General features: G+C 36.3%; 1 protein-coding gene across 8 annotated transcripts in view; it reads right to left on the reverse strand.

Moving 5' to 3' along the window:
* The window catches only part of NBEA (neurobeachin), a 506232-nt gene that overhangs the window by 174737 nt on the left and 304383 nt on the right, over positions 1-27112 (reverse strand). For all 8 annotated transcript variants that reach the window (XM_061457520.1, XM_061457513.1, XM_061457519.1 and 5 more), the window contains one exon: positions 16368-16492. In XM_061457520.1, coding sequence (XP_061313504.1) covers positions 16368-16492 — 125 coding nt within the window. The remainder of the gene's footprint in view (positions 1-16367; positions 16493-27112) is intronic.

A 27112-nucleotide genomic window follows, 5' to 3' on the forward strand; every position in this document is an offset into this window, starting at 1 on the left:
TTTCTAGACCGGGATTTGGAGAGAAGCCTTGAAAAAAGCAGCTAAATATTTCTTAATTTTGCAAATAATTCAACAGAAATAAGTCACTTGGCTCATACTGAAGTCCAAATGAAGTTGATGCTTTCTAATTTCTTGAAACTGGAAGGCTCTGTCTCAAAGATACTTGAAGAGAATGTACGTATAAGATTAGATAAGCTATTAAAAAAAAACCAACAAAAATGTCTTTTGTTACCTGTTATCACCTTGATAATGTTTTTTTAGATGTGCATGTTAAAAACTGGCTTCCTGCAGTAGCTTCAAGGTAACTGAAAAGAGCCCATCTTTTAAAGAAATTAATCAACCACCACTCCTCTACAAAACTCCTACTTCCATAAGAAGGTATTTTATATTTCTGAAAGGTTATATGAGCTGCACAGTAAAATCATACACTATTGTCAAGAATTTACTAATCTCTCTTCCAGTAGCATTACTTTTTCTTAAACAGAAATTGTTAAGCAGACAAAAAAAAACATACCAAACCCCCATAAAAACCTAATAATTTACCAAGAACTGAAGAATCTCATGTTATTTTGAAGCTACAGCCTCTAGGATTATTTAATACGGACAATATCTAAACAATTTGGAGGTGTGTGTTATTGTTATTGTAACATCTGAATTTTTGCCTATTTTCAATTAAGTCAATAAATTTCCTGTGGTGTTTTGTAGGTCGCAACAGGTTCTAGGGATTCAGTCTAAATTGTAACAACACTGTAACTGTCCAGAGTCACAAAAACTATCCCTAAATAAAATTTTTAAATTAGCAGTACAAACATAACATATTTTTGATTACATTCATGTTTATGTATGCTTATCTTATTAGGTCATACACTAAATACTACAATTTGGTTGAGCACAGGGAGTTTCCAGTTCACTATTTACTTCTATCTGTTTATTATATATTCAAATATAGTGTTTTAAATTTTTTTCTCTCTGTATTTAGTATAAAATGAGGTAAAAAATACGGTTAATTTTAAGGAAAGTTTTCTTGGTAATACTGTAACCAACAAAAGGAGACTACTGCTTCTTATAAAGTTGTTTCCATAGTTTACTTCAACGAATTACCGATAAGGCAATTTATGCAGTGAGTGCTCTTTGATCTTTGAAGAGAGATGGCAGAATGGAAAGTTAACCTCATTTTAATGTTACCTAAATATACTGACAGGAAATTCTAATGTTTCCAAACATCTGGAAATCTGCTTCATGGGATGGTGTTCTTCTTTTCTATAAGGAACCCTTTTCATATATTGTCTTTTACAGTTTTATGTGGCTTCTAAAGGAGCATTTTGACATAAGTAAAGTCTGTTCTCTTTACAGTAAAATGCTGCATTTAATTAAAACCTCTCTTTTATAGCAGCTGAAGTACAGTGTTTGTGAAGCTTAGCTCTCCTCAGAAACTTTTAAGGATTAAGTTGCTTTTTCCTCCTTGCAGATCACTGGTACGTGCTGCTCTATAGAACACTTCTTGTTGCTGGATTTTAATCACGTAAGGTAGTTTTTAATATTTTATTAAATAAAGGAATTCAGAATTAGTTCCTCACAAGAGGCTACCTGATAGGTCATGATATGAACCATGAAATTATATTGCAGGTAAAACAGAATTTATCAACAGTTTGAAAGAACTAAGCTTTTCCTTGGGGTGATTGTTTATCAAAGAAACTTTCACAGAAATAACTAAGATGATGTGTGCACAGAATTAGAATGCAACACTATTTCCTACTTTTTCATTCATCCAACATTATTAATAGTTGAAAATACTTTGAAAAAGTTTGGCTAGATAATCTTCCTGCTTTATATATTCCAACAGTTTAAACCCCTGCTTTCATTGCTAATTTTTACTAACTTGATTAGGCACCAGACCCTTGCAGCAGTCACAGTTATGGAGAGCAGCTGCTTGGGAGTCTGTAAACTGACCTCTACAAAACCCAGCAAGATTAAATCATCGACATGGCGACCACTCCACCCCAGCCTAGCATCTTTCTGCAGGGATACAGAGCCAGCCCTCCTGGGACTGCATTTGCTCCATGGGAAACACACATCAGGTATCCCTGAGTCTGCTCAGAAGAAGGCCTTCTGGCTTTGAGTAGCAGACCGGGGCTGGCATACCTTGATGAACTGTCCCCACCTGTGTCTGCTAGAGTTGTTATTTAAATTGCTATGTGTTTCTGGAACCAGCAGCTTTGACTGGCATATAATTAAGTTTCCCTAGAGAATGAGAGAAGTGACTGTTATTAAAGAAAGGCTGGTTTTAACAGATTTAATAAAAGCCAGAGGAATCTAAATAATATTTTCATTATTAAGGATCTTTGAAGAAATGAGGGAGAAAAAAATCTATGAATTCTAGAAAATTCTATGAAAATTGAATAGAAAGTAAAAATTGCACACATTTGTTTTGGAAATCACTCCATGTAAAGTAAAACCAAATCATATTTCAGTTTTCTATAATAAATACCTTAAAATTTAATCATAGACATTCCATAAATTTTTTTCTCAAATTTTGATACCTAATATCTGACCAAATGATCTTCTTTATATGAGTCATTTGTAAATAAATACTGTTGTGTATGTTTTCATATTAAAAATTATCAGGAGTTATACATTGTAAAAATGAGACTGACATAAACTATACCAATGAGGAGACAATAAGGGCAAGACCGAAACGAACACAATTCTCAGATAAGGCTGAGGGCTTTTAAAACAATAAGTGCTTGTAGTTAAAGTATTGTATATTTATGTAAAATGTCCTACATAAAAATAAAGTTACCATGTTGGGCATTTGTTATTTTTTTAGTTTACAGATAGGAGAACAGAGTGGTTACAAAATTGATTTTTAGAAGTAGTCACTATTAGCATTATATTTATTTGAGATTTCAGATATTCTGAACATATGAGAAAGGATCCTGCACTAATTCAGCACCGACTATAAATAGCCATCAAACGTTACAAGGCATTTCAGGTTCCTGAAGAGCAGTCTTCATTCTGACTGGAACCAGAAGTAGTCCTTCTAATGGGAATTTAAAACACTCAAATGTTTATATTTGGATTAAGATGTAGCTTGCCACTGTAAGTTGTACACACAAGAATGGATTCATATTTCATGACTGCTGACCTTTACAAATCCCTGTCAGTTTGAGATGCAGCCTCTCGGTGCATACTGTAGTTTGATAAATTGCAGAAAGAAACCAATTCTCTGATACACTGTGGATCATTTAAACAGGCAAAGATGATACACAAGAAAAATAATCAAGAGCAATAAAATTTTCCTAACTGTATTTCCAGCTATTTTACAGAAGTACAGTAATAGCTGAGAGGAAAATAACTACATCACACCAACAGTTATTGCTCAGTGGAAAGGACATCAAGGACACTTGCAAGTAAGAGAACTGGATCAATATTAACGCAATTTTCATTTCATGCTTCCCCAACTCCAGTAAGCTGACAATATACTCTGATTATATGAACTGCCTCTGAGTAACATAGAAAAGGTTATTAGAGCAAGAGGTGGAAATGGAATGCACTTTTTATATTGACAGGTCTGCTAATAGAGTGTACTGATTTTAAAAGCTGTGCAATGCGTTTTCACAATTTGGTTTTGACAGCAAAAAGGAATTTCATTTGTCCTTAATTCAAAATATCCACATATAAGCAAAGGTTTCTTAAGGCAGGCCACAGAAGAGGGTAATAGAACTATTTCAACAGAAAAATGTAATTAATAAGGTAAGAAGCAAAAGGTTATTGAATTTAAATATGTATGGCATGATAATGAAATAATGAAATAAATCTGCTAAACAATGTATTCTGTGCTTTTGAAACAGCACCTGATAAAGCGCTTTTAAGATAAAATATAAGTGAAGAATAGATAATGTCTTAACATTCAGGTCTGGATTACGTCTGGAAAGTTTTAAATTAATTCAGAGTTTGAAATGCCTAACCCAAGCACACATTCTCCAGGAAAAGCCATGTTCTGACTCTAGCTGCTGGCGGAGCTTAAAGACAGGATCAAAGTTGTTGGACTTCTAAAGAGGCACACTCCACCCCAAGGAATTGAGCCCACATATGCTAGCCTCAATTTTGCTTCCTGCTCACAAAAACACTCTATCTGAAAAGGCTAATGACAATAAAGACTTGGGAAGAAATTATATGCTCTCTGGAAATAAAAATGCTTGGTGCATGCTAGCAGCTCAATAGCAATGCAGTGGCATGTGAGAAATGTGATCTTACCTCCTGTACTGGGGTGTTCTACATTAACACTTCTAACTCTTTACCTAACATTTAAAAATTAGAGCCTTCAACTCATGAGACTGGTCCAAACTCCTATATTTTTTTTTCAAAAGAAAGATATATGTCTAATACTCTGGTCTGTCTCCTAATTTCTTAGCTCTCCTTCTCTGTGGCCAAAGATTGGTCGATTATGTCTTTGCTAGAAGAAAATTTTGCCCCTCACCACTTAAGTTTTTGCTATCAGATCCAAACAAGATCAGCTCTTTGGAAACAGCCATTGTAGAGAGACATAATAGACAGCTAAAAAATTAATTCTCTAGTGCAGGGAATGAAGGTGTAGGGAGTAAATTTAAAATTATTTTATAGTAGCTATTGTAATTCCAGTATAGTTAGGCAACTGTTTTAATTTCTATAGAGACTACTTATTTACAGAAGAACGCCTCAACGGCTCATGCTCAGTGCTTTGAGAAACCCATTTGCCAACAGATCTGAAATGATTTTTGCTTTCTAGAACGGTAATCTTTTTAAATGAAGTTCTGCTCTTTTGTGACATAGAGAAGGAACATCTTATGCAGTCTTTACACAGAAAAAATCTCCTATACATGACATAATGTCTCCTTTAACTGTTTCTTAAAAGGATTGTCCCATTATATATAAATAATAAATTTGCCAATATAATACTGTCGTTAGAACATCTAGATTTACTTGACAGTACTTTGTCTTTTACTGTGCACAAATTTAATTTCGCTCTCCCTCAGATCAGTGCATCTTTAAAACTGGCATACATAATTTTCACTTCAGGAGCAACAGTAACTGGTGGGAAAAACTTTCTATTTTTGTGTAGATCAATGCCTACAGCAACACTAGACAAAGGGCAGCACCCACAGGATATACACATTTGTGAGGCAGCAGTGTGGACCTAACACTGGGATATTTGTGTTTAACTCTTAGTGCTATTAAGGGTCTATGCACTAGTAGCGACAGCGCTTCTATTTGAGCCAGGCTTCTGTAAACAAAGTTCCTTTGACATAGTAATTATCTATCAATAGCAATTATCTATAAAAATATCTATTTAGAGAGCAATTATCTATGCAATTAAAATCAAATCTTCACTATTTACGTGATTTAGGACAGAATTTTACTCTGCTTTTGTTGTTTATTTTTTAAAACTGTATCTGCAGTTATAAAACATCTTTGTTTCATGCAGATGAAAAGTGAAATAGTAGCGGTACACAAAATATCACTGAGATAAAGTAGATTCTGAGGGCCTATTATTGAAACAGCTCAATGAGATAATCAAGAAGATTTTCACATTTTTGCCTCTGAAATAGGTAAATGGTAACCACTGCCCCAGGTAGAAAGCCTGCATGAGTATTAAGGAGAGCTAACTCACAGAAATCTTAGCAGCAGTCAGCAGTAAAGAAAAAAAGGAAAGCAGTATTTTATTTCACTTTCCATTAAACTGCCACGTGAGGCCTTTGATGTCTTTGATTCTGCTTCATAAAGATTGTAAGAGAATGCAAACCTTCCCTCAACTGCAGGGATAACTGTAAAATGTCTATGTCTATGTTAAATTTGCAAGCACTAGCAACACTATTTTCCATTCAGACTGGAACTGAGATGCTATTTAGGCAACATGATCACCTTTTTTAAGGGCACAGGATTGAATGACTGGTGCTGTATGGCAAAAGAGACACCAATAAAAACACTCTACATGCATCAAGCATAGTTCTTTGAGCTGGGAAAGTTTATCTGTTGTAGGTGATGTTCAGGGCTTTACACAAATAAGTTGGCAGATAAACTCTTTAGGCATACAACAGGGATAAGAAAAAAGTCATGTAATGATGTAGCATACATGATGTGGAAAACAAAATTAAGTATGTAACTGGAAATGTGTATAACATGCTGGCTGATAAAAATCTTAACAAGGTGTCTCTTCCTTGTCATGGTGGTTAGTGGTATATTTGAGAACTTTTCCATAAAATGTATTTAGGTTTTAATATGGTGCTTTCACCAGATGTTTCTGCTTCCCTACCTGTACCTTGCACAATGCTGAAACTCATAAAACTTTCCAGTTGGTTTCACTACAATGGTACTTTTTTGTGTGTGTTTCAAAGCAAACAGTATAAAATGAGTAAAATAAAATTAGTGGTATTGAAGAACTCGCAGTACTTGTAGTGATACGGAATAGCTAGGGCACACATACATAAGTCTTTGTTTTTTGTGTCCAAGTCTTACTATTTACATAAAACCTCTATGATAATTTTAATGTGATATAATAGAAATAGATTTTCTGTGATAAATGTAAAGTAGCGCAATGTAAAAAGATCAGTAAAAATACTTAGGCATATTAAAATATATATTGTCGCTGAAAATGAATTAATTTATTTTTGTAATCTGGACATACGGGTTCCATTTGCTTTGTGAGAGACAAGGAGTCACCTATATCCAAGATTCTTGCAATCTGACCCTGTCGACTTAATCTTTACCTTGCAAATATCCCAGAGGCTCTCAGAACCTGAGCCCATTGCCTGAAAGCCTGTCATGCCTCCTACTGGCTGCCAGAAAGTCTTTTAAAATCTGTACTATGAACTAATGGCTCTCCATTCCAGACATGTGCTTGGCAGGCTGTCCCAGCCAGGTCTTCATTAAACACCATCCTCCATACAGGCAGAAATGGAACTTCACCTTGCATTTTTAGACCTGTGTCATCCAGCTTTGGCTTCTTTACTCAGTTATGCGTGTTACTAAATATTTGTTTCACGTAAAAAAAATATATATATTTTCACTTACTCATATACAAAATGGAGAACAGAGACCTGCAGTCGAACAGACATCAGGAATAAGAACAGTGGAGAAAATGTAAAACCAGACTATTTTTGCACTTTTAACCAGCCAAAGATGTTTTATAGTGCTGTTACTCCTTAATATGGAGTCTTAAACCACAGAAAATAGGAGGTAAGAAAAGCACACAGTGAAACCTGAGTCCCAAGAGCTACATTCACCCATCTGTGAAAGGTGTCCCGAAGGACTATTATTAGACTTTCACTGAAAGAATGTTCTTCCAAAATGCTTCTGAGATGCACTGAATATACATGGGTCAGTAACTTCTACTTCTTTGTCAATTAACAATAGAACTGAATTAATAGAACAAATACACCCTTCATGTGGGTTTGAAAACATTTCACACCATAGTAATTTACGGGTTTCAGTAAGTACATTAATTTTGCAGAACAGACCAATATTGTTTATTCTTTTCATGTGACAATGTAACAGTGAAAGGAGAAAAATGCAGCTAGAATTCTAAGACTGGCAATGGTTGCAATATTTAGGTCTTAGGAATGGTTTTGCAGGCCAATTTGATTACTTCAAGAACATTCTGAAGTCATAGGCTTTCAGATGGAGAAGCAAGAAATAGAAGTAGTTAACTGCTGGTAAAAAGCCAGAAAGTTCTACAGTAAAATCTATTAGCTCAGACCTGTAACAGTAGCTAAAATCCAGGTCATGCCAGCTAACCTGCAAATCTCAGAGGAAAGGCATTTGAAACCATTACAGAGGTTTTGAAGGAAAACAAAAGTTTTCATATCCTATTTGGCTCTGTGAAAAGCCTGAATAAGAGTCAGTATCAATATTCTGACATTCAAGATTTGAGGAAATAATTACAAAAATTCAACTACTTCATGAATCTGTACTTAAAACTTATTATAAAGCTGCTATAGAAATTCCTATGCTAGAAATAGCATATAACAGGGAGCAGACATTTAGAGACTGCAAAAGACTGTTGGGATGCAATTGTAACTCATTTTTGTCACCTAGCCAAACAGCAGAAGGTCAGACACTGAGTGCTCGATACAACTCAGGACAGTAGTGTGCAGTACTCCATTACAGTTTACACCTTGAAGGTGTCTTCCATTATATTACGAGTTATAAGAATGAGAATTATCATAACAGTAGATATATTTAATGAGAATATACTTACAATTGGGGGGGGGGGCAGGGCTAAGAAGTACTAGAAAGACCAAATTAAATCTAGTATTTCAGATTTAATTATTCTCATGATTAGGATTTTGTTTTGCAGATCCTCCAAGTAATACCTGTTGTAGGATTTTATTCCTGGACTTTCTCTAAACAAATTTCATTTTCATCTGTATCTGACAATTACCATGTAAAATATTAAGATGACACAATTGTCATATTTTCCCTATAACCCTATGAGGATGAAATGTTTGGAAGTTTATTTGGAGAAGCAGTGGATGGCACTGTTGGGCTACAATTATAAGGCTGTAGATGCAAATCTTAAATTGTTATACTTAGAAAACCACACAGATTTTTGTGACTTCTTCAGGCACACAGTTTGAATATAAACTAATTCAGAATACACTGGAGATTTCACAGTGTGCAAGTTAGCTCATATACTGAGCTAACTTAGACAGGGGAGAATTAGGTTAGATATAAGGAAGAAATTCTTTACTGTGAGAGTGGTGAGGGACTGGAATGGGTTGTCCAAGGAAGCTGTGAATGCGCCATCCCTGGCAGTGTTCAAGATGCAGGTGCCAGTATATACTGGGGCTACCCAGATGAAAAGCAGCTCTGTAAAAAAGCACCTGCGGGTCCTGGTGGACAGCAAGTGGGACATGAAACACCAGTGTGCTCCTGATGCAAAGGTTAATGGTATCGTGGGCTGCATTAAGCAAAGCATTGACAACAGGCTGATACAGATGATCTACTGAGCACTGGTGAGGCCACACCTGGAATGCTGTGTCAAGTTCTGGGCTTCTGAATACAAGAGAGATATGGACACATCAGAGAGTCCAGCAAAGGGCCATGAAGATGATGAAGGACTGAAGCACCTCTCATATGAGGAAAGGCCGAGAGAGATGGGACTATTCAGCCTGGAGAAGAGAAAGCTCAGGGGAGATCTTACCAGTACTGTAAGTACCTGAAGGGAGGGTGCAATGAGGATAGAGCCAGGCTCCTTTCAGTGACAGGGCAAGAAGAAATGGGGGAAAAGTGAAAAGAGGAGGTTCCCTCTGAACATTAGGAAACACTTTCTGACTGATGGTGACCATCCACTGGCATAGGTTGCTCAGGGAGGCTGTGGAGTCTCCACCCTTGGTGGTAGTTAAAGCTTTCTGGAGACCTAGATAACCTGCTGTAGGCGGTCTTGCTTGAGCAGGTCACTTCCAACCTCAGTAATTCTGCAATGATATGATATGTAAATCTGCATGTCTCAAAAAAATTTTATGAATATTAAAGTAACTTGTCATGGATTGCATTTCTAGTATTAATCAAATTTTTCTGCTCTATTTTTAAGCTCACGAGAAATTACATAAAATCAATCTTGAACATCAAGATACAAATAATCTAGAGTTTTAAAAAGTTCTGGCAATTGTCTACTTTAAGCTCTGGCTCCATTATAAGAATCACAGAAACTCTGAGGCTAGAAAGCACCTCTGGAGATTGTCTAGTTCAATCCTCTGCCCAAAGCAGGGTCAGTTAAAGCAGGCTGCCAAGGACCTTGGCAAGCTGGGTTTTTGATATTTCTGATGATTGAGGCTATTCAACTTCTCTGGACAACCTGTTCCATTGTTTGACTGCCATTACAGGGAAAAAAAAAAAAGTTTCAATTTACGTTTAAATAGAATGTTCTGTATTTCTGTTTGTGTCTGTTGCCTACAGTCCTGTCACTAGGGAGAGAAGTCTGACACCATCTTCTTCATTCTCTCCCAAGAGATATTTACACACAACTAGATGGCCCTCTTGAGCCTTCCCCCTGAGCTAAACAAGGACTATCTAAATAGTATCTGATCAGTTTAGAAGTAAAAGAAGCCTACAGAAAGATCTACAAACTCAACTATGACAGCAAATCTGTTCATATAGATATAGTATAGAAAGCAGTATTTCATAGACAGAACTGAAAGCTAAATTAGGTCTTTAATCTCTTACATCCAGAATGCTCTCACTGCAGATACACCTAGCAAAGTAACTGGGTTTTATGCACCCAGTGGGCCTGCTAGCAAAACTCTTACAGGTAATGATTCGGTCTCTATCAGTTTTCTTCAATTTGCTTTCAGTTCTGCATTAGTTACTAAAAAATGCTGCTTTCTTAAAGATATATCTGCAATTGGTTTTGTTGAAACAGTTTGGGAAATATGGTAGGCATATTCAATATGCACAGACAAAAGATAGGGTGAAGATAATGAAGTTAGAGGACATTATGAAGCTGAGAAGTAAATGAATGCTGTTAGATATATACAATTTATGCAGAGTTTATTTCACAATCTTGAAATTACTGGAAACAATGGTGGCACTTTCACAAACAAAAAAGACCTCTAGGTTGTCAGCAATGCCGTTAGTGCCAAGAACCTAATATATCAAAGTGTAGAAACCCAAATTCAGGATGTCTGGAAATGAAGACTAGCTTTTAGGTGGGAATTCAGACTTCCTAGATTAAGGTGTTTGATTTTACAGCAAAGCTTCTGAAGAGAGATGAAACTGATATCTTCAGTCCATGGGACACTTTTATTTCTTTAAATGTCTATCATCTGAAAATGTTGAGTTTGCAAAACTGACTTAGCTTTCTGGAACAACATTTGATGCATGCCAAATTAAGCGATCTTCTTACCAGTTTCTCTGGAGTCTCCTGCCTCCATTGTGTTCTAAGACTGGCTGAAGTAGGCAGGAAGCTCAGCAGTTCAGGAGATGGAAGTCAAGAGCTGCGGGAATCAACTGCTCTGGACTTCTCAACACTGAAGGTTTGCTTTATTGTTTAGAGTTACAGTTACTGAAAGTCCATCTTGCTACACTTTTCTTTAATACTGAGGACCCTCAAAAATTGAATCTTTCTTTAGGAACACCCAGAGTCCCTGTTCTGAAGACAGCCTCTGACTTGAGTACGGGTTGCCATGGATTTCAGACTTCCAGTTTCATAGCAGGGAACCCAGGCAAGGTAGTGGTTACCTGAAGCTAAATGGTCGGTGAATAGAAATCCTTCAGCAGCCTGAAGGAATCATGCCTCCAATTCTTTGAAAGTCTATCAAAATCCAGCTGCTTTTATGAAAGCAGATTTCAGATTTGCACATTTCAGATTTCAAAACCTGATGTTTTTTAATTGTTTATATAATGAAACCATATTCCTGATGATGACCATGCACAACATTTGCTGAAACTCAAAGCACTAATGACAAGTCCCTGAAGGGGCGATATACAGTCTGCTTCAGCTAGGACCACTCTTGAAATAAAGTTGCTAATTAGATGTCCAAATGCATAATGGAATGAGTAACTTCAAATATGCAAGATCAAAAGCAATTGCCATATTGCACATGTAAGACATAGCTACAGCTTTGTTTCAAAACTTGAACGTATTATACATTATATAATGAAGCATTATGAAGGCTTTTTTTCTTTTATAGTTTTGTTTTTTTCTATTTTTCTTTATTTTCTTTTTCATTCTAAGCATTCAGGATCTGTAAAGATAATCGGCTTAAAGCCCAAATATTCTTGAGCACAGACACTAGAAATATTTGACCAGCTAACATACATATGTTTAGAACATGGGCAAAGAGTTATTCATGTTTATTTCCTCCAGTGTAGACTAGAAAATGTGGCCTTTCTTGGACACCCTATATGTGCAAATGGTTTGTGAACCACAATCTTCAAAGACTGAAGGACCAAAGCTTAATAGATTAACTATTTTGCTCTTCAGATGACCTTTGTTGAGAAGTATTCTGTCTCACTGGCAGGGTGGTACAGTAGTGTCTCATCTATACTAATCTCCAATGACTGCAAACTGTTAAGGTGATTAACTGGAACAGACAGTTCTTTCACCACATGTACAGAATTACTGGGTCATATCTGCATATGTCATGCATTTATTGGTAGCAAAATTTGGGGAAGTAGAGTTTATAATGTTTTATACAATCCATTTTTCTTTCTTTTCAGTCTACAGTTTAATCAATTACATTGAAATGTTATCTAAACTTCAAATAAAAACTGTTTAAAATCCATTGACACTATAAAATTAAAACTCTGCTAAGTAAAGTTTCCAGATAGTTCAAAATCCCATTATAGCCTGCATTTTGATACTGCAGGAAGTAGTATCCCTTCAGCTTCACAAAAGGAAGAAATTAATCTATATTTCCATTTAAGTGAGAATTTAACTAAAACAAAAGGGTGCAGCAGATGATGCAATGCTGAACCAATTATGCTTGAATTTTAAATCTAGATATGAAAGTCATTTTAACAGATTACAGACAAATCCAATGCCTTATACCAAATCTTAGAAATGGAGGAGACTAATCCAAAGGCAAAATTTCTCCAGTACATCTCCTGTAAAAGCTGCTATGACTTGGATGTACCTACAGTTTCAAAGTACAGCTTAACCATAGGAATAAGCTATAATTTTTTAAACACTTGTATATAGCCATATAAATATGTTACAATTTCTCACTGCAATATTTTTTACTTATCAGACACTTCAAACACATATACGTGTATATGTGTGTCCGTAGATGCACACACGCATACATATATGTATGTATATTATATTTTATCAAAACCAGACATCTGAACATCAGACACAACAGCTGACTAACAGACTGTAGTCAAATGGAAGCTTCAGTCACTTGCCCTGTAGTAGACATTTTTTGAGAGAATATTGTTTTCCAATAGATTATACAATATTGTTTTCCAATAGATTATACAAAATGTTTCCTACAGGAAGTAGTCACATATCAGCTAAAATTATAACCTTTTTTAAATAATCTTTTTAAGGTAGAATTTATCATTTGTTGTAATTTCTCTAAAACAAACATACAGATCATAGATACAGTTTTAATTTCCAAGACTCTTCTGTTCCTTGATGATTGCAAGTATTATATAATTACAGTATCCATACATCCACCATCAACTCTGATTTAATACTAGAGTGACTGTAGAACACTTTTTTATTTATCAAGGTCATATTTTGATGGCTGCAAAAGCTTAGATAAATCAGGTGTTATGCAGGCACATCTCCAAGGTATCTGGAGATTCTCTCATCTGCAGTACTCAGCACATCTTATTATTTACTGCCAAAGAAATGACTGATTAATTTTGTCATCTTTGCTCTGTGATTTTTGCTCAGCTGAAACTGTCTGCCCTCTTCTGCAATGCCTGATCAGACCTATTTAAGCTGATGCCTTTGATCGTAGACACTGAGGAGCTTTCTGACTTAGGCTTTGACTAAACATTCCTCCATTGTGATATTTATGCACAAAGTCCTAAATGATAACTGACAGTCATTGCAGATAACAAAAACTTGTGAGATGTTTCCACTATTTTACTGTTGCTCAAAATAGCTTTACTTGTACTAGAGGTATCAGTCAAGGCGAAAAATTGCTATTAATATAACAAAAGCCCAACAAATTTTGCTGTGTTGAATAGTTTATTTCTCACAAACAAAATGTCTGAGGTCAGAAAAAACCCAGCAAAACTACTACTGGAAAACTATGCACTATGATTTTTTCAAAATGCTTTAATTTCTTTCTGTAGTGTGGTATCATGCTTAGTTTGGGAAGCTAGGGGCATTGTACTACCAAACTGTTTCAAACAGAACTATCAAAACAAATCTAATAAACACCCCCCCCCCCCCCAATGAAAGTTAAAGCCTGTGGAAAAAAATCTGCCTCCAGCTCTTTGTTAATCACATTGCAACACCAGAGGCTAAAAGTACATCAAACTGCACCAAATCCATTTCACATGACAACCTCATAAATTATTCAACTCATTAGTAACACCAAGAGGCATAAAAATATCATCAGTGTTAAGGATGCTTTCTTACAGAGAAAGGTCAGCTAGAAAGTTTCAGTATTAAAATCCAAAGGCTTAAGCCTCTCAAAAGTAAGTACATCTAGATAGAATCCACAAATTATAACTTTAATGCATGCTGTTTTAAAATTCCAGATGTTAATTTTAATACATGTCCAAAGTTAGAATGATTTGTTTTAATTCTGCATTCAAGACAACTTCACTCTATTGTGATTTTTATGCAACCACTAAGTTTGATGCACACCACCTCTAAATACACCTGCACTTTAATTTTCCTCTTTGTTGAATACACTAACAGGTGAGTAGCATGAAATTAGATTGGATATAAGGAAAAAGTTCTTTATTGTAAGGGTGGTGAGGCACTGGAATAGGTTGCCCAAGGAAGTTGTGAATGCTCCATCCCTGGAAGTGTTCAAGGCCAGGCTGGACAGAGCCTTGGGTGACACGGTTTAGTGTGAAGTGTCCCTGCCCATGGCAGGGGGGGGTGGAACTGGATGATCTTAAGGTCCTTTCTATCCCTAACTATTCTATGACTCTATGGAAACAATCCAGTATGAAACCACTTCAGTTTTTCTATTTGTTTTTCTTGTAGCTTTGTATTTTAGACTAGCTCTACTACTAGGCAGCTGTCACCTGCATTAAAAAACTAGAATACAGAACTACATAAATGGAGGCAATCTCTGCAACATGCTGAAACTGTTAAAGTGCAAGCTGTATCATAGTCCTCATAATAAATCCAAACAGAACCCAAACCATTTTCAGCATCCTTTGAGTGCAATCTTATCCCAAAGATAAAACACGCCTGCTCTAAAGGCATGAAACAAGTCCATATAAGTAAATGGAAAGCTACTGTTATTTTAAAAACAGGATAATACCCAGGCTTAAAACTTTGCAATAGCATATAAATCAGATTTTTTCCTATTTTAATGTTAGTTTAATATAAAAATTTGAAAATATGTTTAAGTGTTCTTATACCTGTGTAACATGTAAAACCCATGCTTTTGATGGTTATTTGCTGGCAAAACCAACATAGCAATTAGCACAGTTTTGCATCTGCCTTTCATAAGATCTGTATTTTGATGTTTTGGAAGAACACGGTGAATATAACCCTTTGTCAAATATGAAATGCTATATACTACTGGGGGAAATATCTTCCTTAACCCAACTTACGAACAGTTTATGACTGAAGACCTGCATGATAGTCTTCATGTTTAAGTAAGTATTAAACTACACTAGCTAGTATAACTGCACACACATATACTCATTTGTATGCCTAACCTTGTTTGAATCCCAGCTATTTGCCTCAACAGCCTGCAAAGCTGGTGAAATGTGTAGGTCATACAGAGTCTATCACATTCAGAACTTCTGGCAACATTGGCCTTTGGCTACAGATCAGCTGAAAGGTTCAACTTGCTTTGTACAGATTACTTCAAGTTTTTACTCCTAAATGCTAAAGAAACACAGTTGTTTTGTTTTTTTTTTCAGTACTACTGACTAGGACTGAGTAGAGAAAAAAGAAGGACAGAAAATATAATGTTCTTTAAAGAACTGCTTTCCTTGATATGTTAGGGAGATACCCCAGCTTAAACATTAGAAATATATTTGCTTTAGACTTCTGGAGTACTCAGATTCAGTCTGCTGTACAGAAGTCACTAAACATATGAAACTTTTTGATGATATAAGGGAATTTGTAAGCATGCTTCTCCTTTTACTTTTATACTTTGGCTACCTCTCCAAGAAAATCAAACATCATCTAATCTTTAAGTTTCTAGAGCCTCCTTTGTAGTCAGTTCACTACTCAAAGCGTAAGTATCCTTAAAATAATGATTATAAATAAGTTCTTATGTATGTCATGATTTGCAGGGAAAAAAAAATTACTTTTGACTGAGGTTATTCATGCCAGGATAAAACTTCTGATAGTATTTAAAAACAGTTAATTCCTCATCCATGAAAAGTCTCGAATGGAACTATTACAACACATAAGTTTGATGGCCTAACTCTTTTGTTCTGTCACTCCAGACAGGCAAGTTGAGTTACTTTTACTGGTGTCTCAAAATTAGCACCTGGGAATGCTAGAGAGGTATAGCGTGAATCTCTTCGGGGTCAGATAATTCTACAGCTGACAAGCTCAAGTCTTCTGGTTCATTAAAGTATAAGAATTGAAAGAATTCCTTTTCTAAGAATATGTTGTCCTAGGAATTCTCAGCACAGTCTTTAGAAAGGAAAGGACATGATTTTCAGGGATTCATGGATACAAAAAAAACCATCATAAGCTATATTTTTAAGCAGGAGTTAGTACTGACCATATTCCACAGCAGCTTTTAGGAGAGCATCAGCATGAGTAGACCCAAAAGCATTGCGAACAAATCGCCTCCGCCGACGCAAATCGTCTTCCCAGTAATCCAAGCGCCAGAAGTCATGCAGTTGGCTGCGAAATAAAGAACACACACATCAGCACCTACCACAGCTTGAACTGTATTTACATACATTATAGTATAATTTCATTGCTGCTTTTCTATTTCAGGAATACAATCTTGTGAAAAAATGTATTACTAAAGCATACAATATTCTAACGATTCTTTACATGCATTTATATATTATAAACCTCAGCTCTGCCTGCCTCAAAATGCTCTGCCTGCTGCTAAAAACATTAATCATGCTGAGCCCATTAACAAATGCAGCATCAAATTACAAGTATTAATGGCACAGCTTGCTTTCTTTTACAGTGTTTTTAACAAGTCTTGTAAATCACAGAATGAACCTCAGTGCAAATAGTTTGCAATTTAATGACTATGGTCCCTTAGCAGACTGAACTTAGAAGTATAAAATATTGCCCACTTGAATTTTGTGGAACTATGATTAAACTAATGTGCTGAAATATTCATTGAAATAATTCCCTACTGCCCCTAGCAACCTGAGAAAATTGCAGTTTTATTCATTATTAATAACACTGAATTAGAGCAGCAAAAAAATTCCAACATGTGGTAATTGTCTTGGTAAATTATTATGCCAGCACTAACAGAGTACTAGGATGATTTTATAGCTTCCAGCTAATACAAGCCATTAACAGCCATGGCCATCTTTGCATTACATTGCCTTTTTACATTCAAAAGCCATATTAAAGTTCTGTAGACTGACAGAAGCCATAGTTAACCTATATTCAAGTCAAAACAATCATATATATAATCATCTGGTATTCAGCTTTGGTTCTAAAGAAATTACGATCTCCACTTTCAGACAACTTCTTGACCTTATCAACACTAACATCTCCCACGTCAATTTTATAAGTATGTTGTGAGATATTTGGGCAAAGCTGTATTTTAAGCCAGCATTAGAAAAAAAAGTTTTTGGATTACTATCAAATACCCAGAATGTTTGTGGATGCATCCTTAATAGCAAAATCTTAAATGAACACACAATGCAGTTAAAATGATTCTGCAGATCATGACCTTTCATATCATAACCAAGGAACAAATGCTTTAAACCACTTTAAGTCTATTTGCAGAACCCTGGAGGTGTGTCGTCAAAAGAAAGATGAAAAAATAAAGGAAAGTTTTCAACTCATAAGTATGGGCTATATCTTTTCTAGATTTTACCATGCGTCACTTCAGCTGCTGTTTTCTATATTGCCTTCATTTTGAGAAGCTACGTGCTTGTAGCCTCTTCCAGGGAAAATGCAGAATTATGCTATAATGTGGAACAGACCTTTTCATTTTTTACAGCCTTAATCCTTTTTTTTTTTTTTTTGTGCTTGCATGAGTTCTTGTCCAATTTTACTAATGGCTGTCATAAAACCTGGATCAGTTCTGGAGCACACGGCACAAAGGTGAGTGGATGTTCCAGCATAAATTCTAGTTACAAATTTTAAGAAGCAGTACCTCATAATTTTTAGTCAGTGTTGGCCTTTTCTGCATTCTGAATGACATCTTCACTATATGCTTCTTGAGTCTGTATGAAGATCCTACTTTCACTGCTACCTTGCAGAGCAGGCATTTTACTTATCTACAAGCAGTAAGGAGGCAACTTCCAGAGTTCAGTGGGAGCTGCTTCCTCATCGAGAACAATTCAGAACATCTTGTGTAAAGGTGAGGCAGTGACTTTGAGCTCCTGCCTGCATGCTTTGAGACAGAAATATCTTGCTATTCTGAGTGCCAGTTATCTTTTGCTAAGAAAATAACCTATTTTGGTTTTGTGGTATGGTACAATTTCTGCTAGACATGTCCTGTTAGCCTGAAGTATCAGTCCACAATTTTTCCTCCTACACTGAGCACTGATTAATTTTACTGTGACTTGACCCATATGTGATATGAATGCAAAAATGAGTAGGTAACTGCCCCATGCTAAAAAGACAGAGCTTAAAGATTCCTTGCACTCCCCAAGTCTAGATCTTAAACTGATGATATCAAAGACAATTAAGAAGTTTTTTATGACAGTAATTTTTTTAAGGCTTTCCCTTTAATAATTTTAAAAATTTTTCATTTTCAATTTCATCTAAGAGTAAATAATGATGGAACAGAAGCAAAGATGTTAAAGAAAACACTTCAAGCACAAGAGTTCTCTGAAATTACATTTGTCTCCACAATATTAATTAAAAAAGGCTGTCAGGTTGATAAGAAGATACAATTACAAAAGAATAAAAACTTTTAAAGAAATTAGGAAATATTCAAATAATTAAAAAAAAATCATTTTTAAATTGTTCTGTGTTTTAATTTGGTAATCCATTAATTTCATTAATCATAGAATCATAGAATAGTCAGGGTTGGAAAGGACCTTAAGATCATCTAGTTCCAACCCCCCTGCCATAGACAGGGACATCTCACACAAAACCATATCACCCAAGGCCTCGTCCAACCTGGCCTTGAACACCACCAGGGATGGAGCATTAACAACCTCCCTGGGCAACCCATTCCAGTGCCTCACCACCCTAACAGGAAAGAATTTCCTCTTATATCCAATCTAAACTTCCCCTGATTAAGTTTTAACCCATTACCCCTTGTCCTGTCACTAGTCTCCAATGAAGAGTCCCCCCCCAGCATCCTTATAGGCCCCCTTCAGATACTGGAAGGCTGCTATGAGGTCTCCACGCAGCCTTCTCTTCTCCAGGCTGAACAGCCCCAACTTTCTCAGCCTGTCTTCATACGGGAGGTGCTGCAATCCCCTGATCATCCTCGTGGCCCTCCTCTGGACTTCTTCCAACAGTTCCATGTCCTTTCCATGTTGAGGACACCAGAACTGCACACAATACTCCAGGTGAGGTCTCATGAGAGCAGAGCAAAGGGGCAGGATCACTTCCTTCAACCTGCTGGTCACACTCCTTTTAATGCAGCCCAGGATATGGTTGGCTTTCTGGGCTGCGAGCACACTGCAGCCGGCTCATGTTCATTTTCTCATCGACCAACACCCCCAAGTCCTTCTCCTCAGGGCTGCTCTGAATCTCTTCTCTGCCCAACCTGTAGCTGTGCCTGGGATTGCTCCCACCCAGGTGTAGGACCTGGCACTTGACATGGTTAAACTTCATAAGGCTGGCATCAGCCCACCTCACAAGTGTGTCAAGGTCCCTCTGGATGGCATTCCTTCCCTCCAGCGTATCAACCAAACCACACAGCTTGGTGTCATTGGCAAACTTGCTGAGGGCGCGCTCAATCCCACTGTCTATGTCACCAATAAAGGTGTTAAACAAGACCGGTCCTAACACCGATCCCTGAGGGACACCACTCATTACTGGTCTCCAGCCAGACATTGAGCCATTGACCACAACTCTTTGCGTGCAGCCATCCAGCCAGTTCTTTATCCACCCAGTGGTCCACCTATCAAACTGATGTCTCTCCAATTTAGAGACAAGGATGTCATGCAAGACAGTGTTGAACACTTTGCCCAAGTCCAAGTAGATGATGTCAACTGCTCTACTGCTGCCCATCAGTTCTGTAGCCCCACCATAGAAGGCCACCAAACTGGTCAGGCAGGATTTCCCCTTAATGAAGCCATGCTGGCTGTTACCAAGCACCTTGTTGATTTTCAAATGCCTTAATACACCTTCAAGGAGAATCTGCTCTAAGATTTTGCCAGGCACAGAGGTGAGACTGACTGGTCTGTAATTCCCTGGGTCATCCATTTTCCCCTTCTTGGAAATGGGGATTATATTTCCCTTTCTCCAGTCATCAGGAACTTCACCTGACTGCCATGTTTCTTCAAATATGACAGACAGTGGCTTAGCAACTTTATCTGCCAGCTCCTTCAGGACCCACGGATGGATCTCATCAGGTCCCGTGGAGTTGTGTACATCCAGGTTCTTAAGATGGTCTCGAACCAGATCCTCTCCTACAGCAGGCCTAAGGTCTTCATTCTCACAGTCCCTGCATCTGCCTTCCAAGACTTGGGCAGTGTGGCCATAGCATTTACCAGTGAAGACTGAGGCAAAGAAGTCATTGAGAACCTCAGCCTTCTCCAAACCCAGGGTAGCCTGTTCTCCTGATAGCTTCCAGAGAGGGCCCACGTTGCCCCTAGTCTGTCTTTTATTTGCAATGTAATTATAGAATCCTTTCCTGTTACCTTTCACATCCCTAGCCAAGTTTAATTCTAACTGGGCCTTAGATCAGTCTGAAGAATAAGGTGTATTCTCAGATGAAAGTAAAACAGGTCACTCTTTTAATGAAGTTGCTATTTTTTTAAAGTCACTATTTTAAGGAAGTGGTAAGTAAAGAAGTGATGAAATTGTCAGAGGATAAAGTCTATTTTGGGGATCCAAAAAAGGTTCAAGTTCATCAGAGATCGAAGCCTGAAATATGTAATGATGGTGCAAAATAAAAAATTAGAGATAACAGAACATGAACGTTATTCCTAATCACAAATTATATGGCTTTTTAAAACACAACTGAAGTTCTCCACAGGGTTTTCTACAGGAGTCTATCCCACAATGTTATTACATACTTCTGGTTATTGGAAGATGGTATCTGAACCCTGGAGAAAAGGTTTTTGAATCGTAATCAGTTACTGTCTGATTTACTCTTGTCTCTTCGAGCAACATCTTTAATAAAAAGACAAGATAGTTTCTCCTACCCTATAGTTAGCAAGACAGCAGACACCTGAAAATCTGGTGGCTATATTTACAGAAAGTTTTGAATGGCTGAGATTCATCACTTGCATTACAGACAAATAAACCAGTGGGATTTTCCTAAGAAGTTATATTATTACATTTTTTAATTAGATTAAAAAATTTTAGTAAGTAGAAGACTGAGGCCACAAGCTGCCACCTAAAACTAAGAATTTAACTTGCTTTAAAAATCCACTGCTATGGACTGAATCAGTATTAAGTTGTCTAGCCCTAGATTACAGTACTTTAGAAATACTTATATTCTAATCCTGTGGATATTATTCAGATTTTAAGATTTTTCAGGAACTTAGGTAACTGAAACGTAATTCGAAATGATGGCTGTAAATCAAGCAGAAAAACAACTTCTAATGCTGTACCAGGCACAAGTCAGTCTAGAAAAGAGCATGTCTGCAAATTGTCCAGATCTGTTTGTGCTACAATCCATTCTTCCTAGAAGTGACTTGTCTAAATCAAGTAATTTTAGTAATTTATCTCTGCAACAAGTACAATATATGTTTGACATTGTTAAATAATGTATATTATTAATAATCCTTATTTCCACACCAACTGTGTGATTTCTTATTCCCCCATATTTTATACCAGTTTAGTGACATTTTGAAGCTGGCTTGTTCTAATGAAAAAGTGCATATTAAGCATACTGCAATGAATTTTTTTTTTTTTAACAACTAAAAGTTCACATCATCATTCATGAGCTACTTCTACATATTTCAAAAAAAGTAATATATCTGTATCCATTTAACTGAACAGTTATTTAAAATGCACCCTAAAACACATGATCCAAAGAAGTCTGCACAGTCAGTTTAACTCTCAAGAAAATTTCCTTACAAACTCTAATATAATCCAGTATAAACCTTTCTCACCATAATGAGGACTGGCATGAAACCAGTGATTTACAAAACTTGTTTGGAGTGGTGTGCATGTTGCAAACTTAAACCTGAATTCCAGATTTGCAGTCTTTCACAGAGTTAATACAGACACAAAATGTAAACGTTTCAGTGGAAAAAGCCCTATTTTACTACATTTACTGAAGGACCACAAATTATGTTTCACTGCCACTGTCATCACTGGTGCCCACTTAACAGTTAGCTGTGTGCATTCCCCTGCTTGGAACAGCATTTTACCTTGTTAAAGACCAGCATAGGATGGAAAGTTGTGTTATGCTATCCAAGGTAGCCAAGGTGGACTTTGATAAGTTAGAGCAAACAGCTTTGAAGTCTCCCAAAGTCAGATTGTTCTAAAACTCAGAACTGCCCAGAATTCTGTATAATTCTCTTTGCTCCTGTACCACACACACCTTCCACATATTTGGGGACAAAGATTACTCAGACAGACCAAAGTATTTCAGATAACCAAATCTATTACCATTGTAGAGGAAAAATTGTGTAGTGCCTTTCCAGCAAAATTATGGAGGAATATCAAGCAGGCCTGTGCAGCAAAGTCCTCCCTGCCTTTTCCCAACATTTCTACAGCTTGAACTTTTTCAAGGCAACTTTTGGAAACATTTTTCTGTTAACTCCTACTGCCACAGCTCTGATGAAGTGTATGGGAAGGTTTTTGTCTTTTACTTATGAATATCATCTATCCTAAATATCAAGCCTTTGTGCACCCTGTGGGCAGTCAGCATCTGTGACAGCAGCTCCATGGCTGTGAAACATAGTCCCTGTTAACGTATAAACACAGTTTGCTGTGTGTCACCTACAGCTACAGCAACTAAAGGCAAATACAAACAGTGGAGAGCAGCAGTACACATATTCATAAAAGATCTTTAGACCGCAGGCCAAAGGATGGGCTGCCAGATGGAAGAGATTAAGTCTGAATATGTTAATGAAGAGGAACAAGCCTGCAGGCATGGGGGAAGGGGAAAAAGTTGTTTGGGAGAAGAGGTGGGTCACAGAATTAAAAGGATGTCAGAGAATCCATAGCTTTTGTAATAGTGGGAAACTGCATAGAAAAGGCAAGAGACTGATGATCTATAATTTCAAGAATTAGTCCTTGTTGCTTTTATGTAACATATGTTAAAAAGAAAAAAAAATAAAATATTCTTTTCACAGGGTGGAATTGTGACTGTGTTTTGACAAATAAGAAAAAAAAAGTTTGTTACAAAAGTATAAAGCATTTCCCTATGGTAATATGAAGGATAGAAAAATCTATGTATTTTTTGAAAGTAAAATAAAACTTTAAAATACAAAAAATCCAAGTAATTATTATGCAGTATTACAGTTAAAAAGTATAAGCCAAAATATAAATCTATTTGCCAGAAAATCTAAGTAATATTGTCTTTTGTACCAGTGAAAGAACAAATACTGTTTCAAATAGTATAGCAGCAGATACAGTAATTGTATTAGAGTGAAGACTTTTCTGATTGTGCTTGAAACTGAAACAGTGACTACTGTTTTTATCAAGATGGTGAGACAGGTATTCAAAAATCATATTCTGCATTTAATTTCTGAAACAAAACAAAGCCCTATTGCACATGAACAGAAATAAGTATCAGAAGCCTTAGTGAGCATAACTAGTATAGTTACTCTACACAAAAAAGATTTTTTGCTACAAAAATCACAAAGCTCTATTATGTTTTTCCAAAAAGCATGCTAGAGAATCACAGAAAAAAAACTGGAAATACTGAAAAATAAGAATAATACTAAAACCAGGAAACACCCACACATATTAAAATAAAGATGTCAATAACCTGAGGAACACCTAATGCAGAGAAAATTCAAAAAGATAGTAAAAGATTTATAAATAGGAGTTTAAAAAATCTTTAGGCATTCTTAACAATATTTTTTTTATTTTAAGTACACATGCAGAAGAATAATAATTGTTAAGCATCAGTACACATTTGGCAGAGTTTCAGAGCAGAAGGGAAAAAGTGTCAGAAAAAGAGCTTACCATTTAAATACAAGGATGCTAAGTACTCATAGAAATATAGGTCACATTTAATATTTTAAAAGGTGTTTTTTTATGAATACAATGTTGAGTGACTCAATTCATATTGTAATTTTTGAAAGAAGCTGGTTGGACACATCCTAGGGAAGTATATCAGCACAATACAATAACGTTATGTTCACAGACTGGTGAGGTGACATAAGAGCAGGGAGACAGCCCATAAAGAAGAACGTAAGAAGCTGGTGGAGAGGGCACTGGCATACTGGGGGATGCTGTTGTGGCAGTGGGCAAACAAGGGATGCCTAGGCTATTGTAAGAGATAGCACTTCCTGAGGGATGGCTGGATGGTCAGTGACCACTAGCTTTTTCTTCAGTTTATCTTGTATTTGTAAACAGCGCAGCAAACTAGCATGGGCAGAAATGAGAAAGAAAGCAGAGGAGCTCCCTGTAAATTTGTTTAGGCAGCTAGTGTCCTGGTCACTGACAGCTGAAGGAGATGGTGTGGAGAGCACAGCAGCCCACCTAGGTAACTTAAATCCCAGGCACTGCTGTATTCAGTTGGAACTAGATGATCTTAAGGTCCTTTCCAATCCTAACTATTCTATGATTCTATGACATGAGAGATGAGAGGTATTTTTTGAACCTCCTGTGTAGGGCTGCCAAATGTGAAAAATTAAAATGAGAAGAGACATGAAACAGGAATGATTGATGAAATTTGAGGAGAAATGTAGTCAAAGTTAGAGTCCTAAAAATGAAAAAGGACTTGATAGAAACATCTAGAGCTAGGTAGTGAGAAATTAAAAAAGTAGTAGCGCGTAACCAATAGATAATACTCATTGAAATAATTTTACTGGAGTATGAGTGAAACAGCAGGACAGGTTTCTTCCAGCAATATTTTTCATGATACAGGGAAATGGCAAACCATAAAGACAATGTATTGGGAGGCAAAGAAATTGAAAAATATAGATGAAAGGTCTGAAGTGTAATTATTGACTGGTGAAGAAAAAGCAACATTGAGCTGGAAAAAAGAGAGAAGCTGTAAGTTTGAAAGGAACAGATGTGAGAAGAAAATCAACGACTGGAAGCTAGTAGGAAGTAACTATGAAAGTGGATGGGAAGAGAAAAAAATCCATATGAATAACTACGGATAGATAAATACAGGATAGCAAAAATACCTGTTAAAAAATCTGTAATATTTTGAAACTTGTGAATTTGAGCTACTTTTGTTTAAGGCAGTGAACTTCAGAAATCTGTGAAGTTTAGGGCTGATCTGGGGGGTTCCATGATTACTTTATGAGCAGAAAAAGGTGAAAAAAAAAAAAAGTTTAATTTTAATACAGTTTATATGCACCACAAGTTGCCAGGAGATTACATACTAGTTGACACACAGGTTTCCCTGTGGAGACTGGAGAATGGTAAAAGGTTTTAAAATAGGAAGGAAAAAAAAAATTGGAGTTATTTACACTTGTGAAGGATGAATGCAGTTCATAAACCTGCAAACTTTTACAGAGGTTAGTACTTGTGTTATAGCTTTGCAAGGTTTGGGCAGAGGGGAAGAGTTTTCATGTGGACTTTGAAATAGCACATGGAGGAACTCAAAGTAAGAGAAAATACTACCACTAATCATCAGAGCAGGAACAGAAGAGTCACCTTTGAAAAGCAAAAAGAAAACTGCCAACACAGTTTCTCTCCTATGATCATGTTACTAATGGTCTTGCATTAATAATGAAGGACAAACCTAAGAGGAACAGAGAATTGGATACAAATGAAAAGCGAGAAAAAACTATCAGAAGACAACAAATGAATAATGATCCTCAAAATTTCCAGAGAAGAATTTTCAAAAAACTGTTCAAACTGTAACATCCTTGTCAGAAAAGAGGGATTGATTTATATGGCTTTTATTTTCTTCTTAAGGCACTGGAGAAAGGTATATTTAATATAAACACACTCTTAAGGAAAACCTCCAACTCCTAAAACATTTATGATTTCATTTCAGTGAAAAAAATTAGGACACTGAAGTTCAAATTAGGAAAAATAGAAAGTGGAAGCTGAAAACAGAAATCTCTCAAGATGTATTAATTTTCATTTACATGAGACATCAGAAAGGACAGTGAGTAAATGTGAGAGTGAGGCTGCAGCAATAGAGATGTTTCTTTTAGCTATGGTAGTACCTGAAACACAGACTTCTAATGCAGTTAATTCTCATGTCATATTGTATGGGCCAATAACTTGCTTCTGATCATCAGGAAAATTTATAAAGAATGCAGACAACAGAGTCTGAAGGAACAAAGTGGTGACAAACACACAAAGAAGGACAAACAATTATGCTGATCTCTAGATTTTTTACAAAGCTCAGATCTCCGGAATGAGATGCTCATTCTAGAATGGCTGCTATATATTAAATAGTAGTAAATTTATACCAAGAAGCAGTAGTTTTACGGAAAGAAGTCTAACCATGCATAAAGCTATCTGGGAAAAACTGTAAGAAAAAGCCAGGCACCTGTTGAAAAAATAGCAATGAAAACGACAATAAGTCAAATGTCTACAAAGTAAAGCTATCGGTAAACACAAATTTTTAATTCTTAAATTGATCTAACATAAAACATAAATTCACAGTAATATGAGATATTTTTGGCAAATCAATCAAAAACCTAATGTGCAACAGTAGGACATTACATGTAGCAAAGTTAAATGAAACAATAAGATTTCCTGAAGTTTTACACTCCGTTCCTTTCAGTTAATCCAATGATATTAAGTTAACAACTGAGGCAACATAAAAAGTCGATGCATAAACTGTCAGCATTTGATTCACCGGAATCACAATGTTTTTTTTTTTTAAACCAAACTATCAATAACAACAGAATGCAAGTGAACCGTATTCTAGGAAGAGTAAAATGTATCCCTGGAAACATTAAAGTGCAATACATTTTAAGGTTACTAAAATTAAGACATATAGCATGGTGGTTCATTCTACTTGGGAAGGTGACCAATTGGTTGCAGTAAAAAACAAATAAACTGGTGTTATGACCACTGGTCTCTTGTAGTTATGCT

This window comes from Pezoporus flaviventris, unplaced genomic scaffold (assembly GCF_033815535.1).
Source record: "Pezoporus flaviventris isolate CSIRO_AGI_PZ_B2104156 unplaced genomic scaffold, CSIRO_AGI_Pfla_v1 ptg000025l, whole genome shotgun sequence".
NCBI lineage: Eukaryota > Metazoa > Chordata > Aves > Psittaciformes > Psittacidae > Pezoporus > Pezoporus flaviventris.